The 4,405-nt window shown below is 26.2% G+C and overlaps 1 protein-coding gene across 1 annotated transcript; it reads right to left on the bottom strand.

Moving 5' to 3' along the window:
• Positions 1–117: 117 nt before the first annotated feature.
• ENU1_023270 (DNA damage-binding protein, putative) lies at positions 118–3,384 on the bottom strand (the record flags this gene model as incomplete). The annotated part of the gene is made up of 1 exon (XM_008857072.1): positions 118–3,384. One exon carries the CDS (start codon positions 3,382–3,384, stop codon positions 118–120), a length of 3,267 nt encoding a protein of 1,088 aa, XP_008855294.1.
• Positions 3,385–4,405: the final 1,021 nt, after the last annotated feature.

Raw genomic sequence — 4,405 nt, 5'->3', positions numbered from 1 at the left:
GCACAAAAGAATTTGATAATTAACAAATTTATTAGACATTTAATGATCGTTACTTTCTTCATATATCCAATATAATTAAAAAAAGTATATAAAACAGAATATAATTTAACTAAATTATTAATGGAATAAACTAATCATATTTTCTATGATATCACTTATTTTTTCTTCATTAACTCCACTTAGATGTGCAATTTCACATTGTTTTTCTTTAGACATTTCCAAATAACTTTCAACAATACTTCCATCAATAATATTACTTGAAGGCATTCGTTTCCAATCATCAATAACTTTTTTCCAGTCATCAGGTGTTGTGCATTCAACAATGCCTTTCATTTGGAGTAAAATTTGGTTTTGGACTTTAATCAATATGTCATATATTTCATTTGGAATTTCACATATTCCACCAATATATCCAGTAACTCCTCCAAATAATATACATTTCTTCTGGACTGTCTCATATGTTGAATGAGTTGGTGCGATTGATCCTTTACACATAACATTAATACATTCTCCAACATGAATATGTGCACAATTATTAAGTCTAAATCGTTCTGATTCATTTCCAGTAGAATTTGTATTGAATATTAATATATTAGAATTACTATCAGAACTAAGATAACAATCTTCATCAACAAATTCAATTGCAGTTGTATAAGATGCATAGAAATCTCTACTAACTTCAGTTAAACAATTTTTATTATTTCCATTATTATCAAATGAATAAACACTAATACTTTTCATAAGATCTCCAACAAGTATTTTATTTCCCAGTGTTTTAACATATAATCCAATTAACTTTACATTACAACTTCCTTTCTCTTGTAATTTAACTTCAAACTCTCCATTTGTTATAACTCTTTGATATTCAAATACAACTAATTTCTTTTCTATTGATATAGCTAAATACTTTTTGAGTAAAGTTTTCATTGAATAAACAGCTCCATTAACATCTTTCTCAAATACAATTTCAAGCCTTCCATCTTTTATTTGAACAATAAGAATTCTTCCACTACTTGGTTCTACTTCATTTGGTTTTGCAAAAGCTGTTCCAATAACAAACATTTCATTTTCATCAATTACAATTTGTTCAATAGATAAAGCGTGTTCATTTTCTTTTAGTTCATGACTATCTTCAATCTCCATTTTTCTAAAATCAATTAATTTAACAGAATGAGTTTCAACTCTTTTTTCTTTTAATTCTTTAATTTCACTACTTAATAATAATGCCTTATTTTCTTGTTTTGAAACAACTATTCGACTAACAAATACTCCAATAGATAAACTTTTTGTATGAATTGATTGAATCTCATCAATATTACCAATAATAATATTTTCTTTTGTTGCAACAACTAAACTATTCATGCACTCTTTCATTTTAAATGGAACAATTGAAACTATTTCACTACAATTAACTGATAATGTTTTTATTTTTCCTTTACAAATAGAAACTAATGTTGGACGATCACATAAACACATAATATATTTCATTCCATTAATTTCTAATGTTTTTAATTCAATACCTGATAATCCAATATCAAGTACTTTATAATTTTTTGGTATTTCTCCTTCTATTTCCATTAATTCTTCCATTTGATATACTAATACTCTTCCATCTCCCATTCCAATCACAACATACATTCCTTCTTGATTATTAATGATTTCAATTGATTTTCCATAAATATTCCCATTAATTTCTCTGATATGGTTTTTATTTCCATTCTCCATTTTGATTATTTCCATTGTATTAGAGTCCCAATAACATATTCCAATAACGTCTTCCGTTCCTTCCTTTCCAATAGTAAATGCTGAAATGTCATTTTCACCAGAATAAACTTGTTTAATTTCTTTATTCTCATTTAATACATTAATTTCATTTGACTGACTGATATATAATTTTTCATCATAAATACATGAATGAGAAATAAATTTATTTAATCTAATTTGTTGAATAAGTTCAAGTTGTTCTGAATCAAAAATATTAATCTCTTCTCTTGTAACCTGAACAAAACAACTTTCCTTCATTTCTCCAATTTCAATAATTCCACTACAAATTGTTTCTTCTTTTCTATTAAATCCTTTAATTTCTATTTCATTAAATCGTAGTTGATTAACTTCTTGTTGAGACTCAAATACTTTACTACCATCACCATAACTGATAATTAAATATTCTTTATGTCCCATTTCTGCTTGATACAAGTGTGTAATTCCTTTCATTTCATTTTGACAAATAATATCAATACCTACACCTGAACTTATCAATTTAAGAGTTCCTTGTTGATAAGTATTACAACACATTAACAAATTATCTTTATTAGTTATTTCATCATGTATAGCTGTCATATCTAATATTGGTCCTCTATTTTCAAATGTTTCTAATATTTCACATCCTTTCTCATTAATTTTGATTAAATGTGAATCTCCACCTTTAGAACCCCAGAATAATACTGAATTATCAAGATACAATACAGTACTTGGAATAGTTAATGCTTGATATTCTAAAGGATAATAGTATAACTCTATTTCATGTTTATTATTTTCCTTTAATGTTATTAAATGCATTTTACCTTGGTTGTCTGATAATAATAACCTATGTTCATCAAGAAAACAATATGTTTCAAGATGAATTGGTCGCATTGAAACACTAGAGATTTGACTTGAATTTGGAACAAAACTTACTATTTGTGAATTTATTTTGAAATATCCCTCATTTCCCAAATAAGGAATGAATAAATCAATAGTTGATGTGTCTTCTATTTGTTTGTTATAAAGACTTAATGTCTTAGAATCAATATTAAATTCATAGAATGTAATGACTTTAACGTCATTCTTTATTTCATGGTGAATTGCAATAACTTGTTTTTGATCCAACTGAAGACAATATAGCCCAACAACCCTTTGTTCATCTATACGTAGATTGTATGGTGCTTCTGGTAAGTTTTCTTCTTCTCTAGGAAGAGGTACTATTTTAATTAAATGATTATATAAATGAAGTAGTAAATAACTATTCCCAATAACAACCCCACTAATTCCATAAAAAGCTGTTCTTCCTAAACGATCTTCAATATTATTTGAATACACTAAACTTAATTCTTTGTTATCATTTAATTGTGCAATGATGAGCTGTTGATTATTAGTTACAAATATCAAATAATCTTTTGAATTTCTTCCTTTTGACTGATACTTACTAACAAATGAAACATTATAAGGAAACTGTTTTGTGTAAATTAAATCAAGACCAGTTGTTGTTAATTGATATACATCAACTATAGTATTTTTTACTATAACCAGATATTGTTCATCTGGTCGATTGAGTTTGGCAACTAACGCATGAGTAATAGAAGTAGATGGTGCTACTGTTGTTAAATAGAATTTACGATCAACCATTTCTTCAAATTGAAAAGTAATTATCAAGATTCAATCATCTTCTTTACAAAAAGTCACAAAAAAGGGAAGAAAATAAAATACAAAGATATAACATTATTTATTACTTTAAGTATAATTTGTTTTTTATTATCTTTACTTTAAAAACAAAACTATACAACAACTATTAAATAAACAATAAAACCTCTAATCTTATCTTAAATAAACAAGTCAACTACTTAAATACTAAGTTTAATAACAATTTATACCTACTCAACTAAAACAAAGTAAACTTCTTTATCATTACATTTGATCTAAGGTATATTGTTTATAAATCTTTCCTATTTTACATTATTATTAACTTTAACTTTCCTTTTGTTGAGTTAGACCCACAAAACCTTCATTTCATTATTACTAATGTATTGACACCTTTCCTAACCAATAACATAACTAAGTTCTATGACTTATTTAAATACTTTGATTTGTTACTTTTACACACCCTTCCTATAGTAAGTATTTCTTATGTTATAAATAACTATCACACACATTCTTCTCCGAAGAAATATAACTATCATTAACGTGTTTATTTTTGTAACAACTGAATTATAGTTGTCTTTCCTCATTAATTATCTTCTTGTCATTGATTGCTCTTTCTAAACTAAATTCCTTTTGTTTGGTTTTAAGCGTATTAAACTATTTCTACTTTATGGAAGAAGTTTTCCATTGAGTCTCAGTGAAGGTTATAACATTAGTTATATATCTCCTAACTATTCAGACCATACTTGCATTATTTGTGCTTAATTGACACCCATGAAGGAGAGTTAAAAAATTACATAATCACTGCATCTCTAATTGATGATATATCTTATTGTAAACATGTCCAATTACATGCTCTATATCCTCCAAGACTAAATCCCTCAATAATTCTGAAAAAATGTAATTATTCCAGTATTATAAAACTGACGCTTCTGTTTGTTTGTTTCTCAGAAAGAAAACCAATTTTAAGACATTAAAACTGAGAATAACCCTTTCTCAAAGGAAAAAG

This window comes from Entamoeba nuttalli (genome assembly GCF_000257125.1).
Source record: "Entamoeba nuttalli P19 unplaced genomic scaffold asmbl_2409, whole genome shotgun sequence".
Lineage (NCBI taxonomy): Eukaryota > Evosea > Mastigamoebida > Endamoebidae > Entamoeba > Entamoeba nuttalli.
The sequence above is the reverse complement of the archived record's forward strand: the minus strand, read 5'-3'. Positions and strand labels throughout refer to the sequence as shown.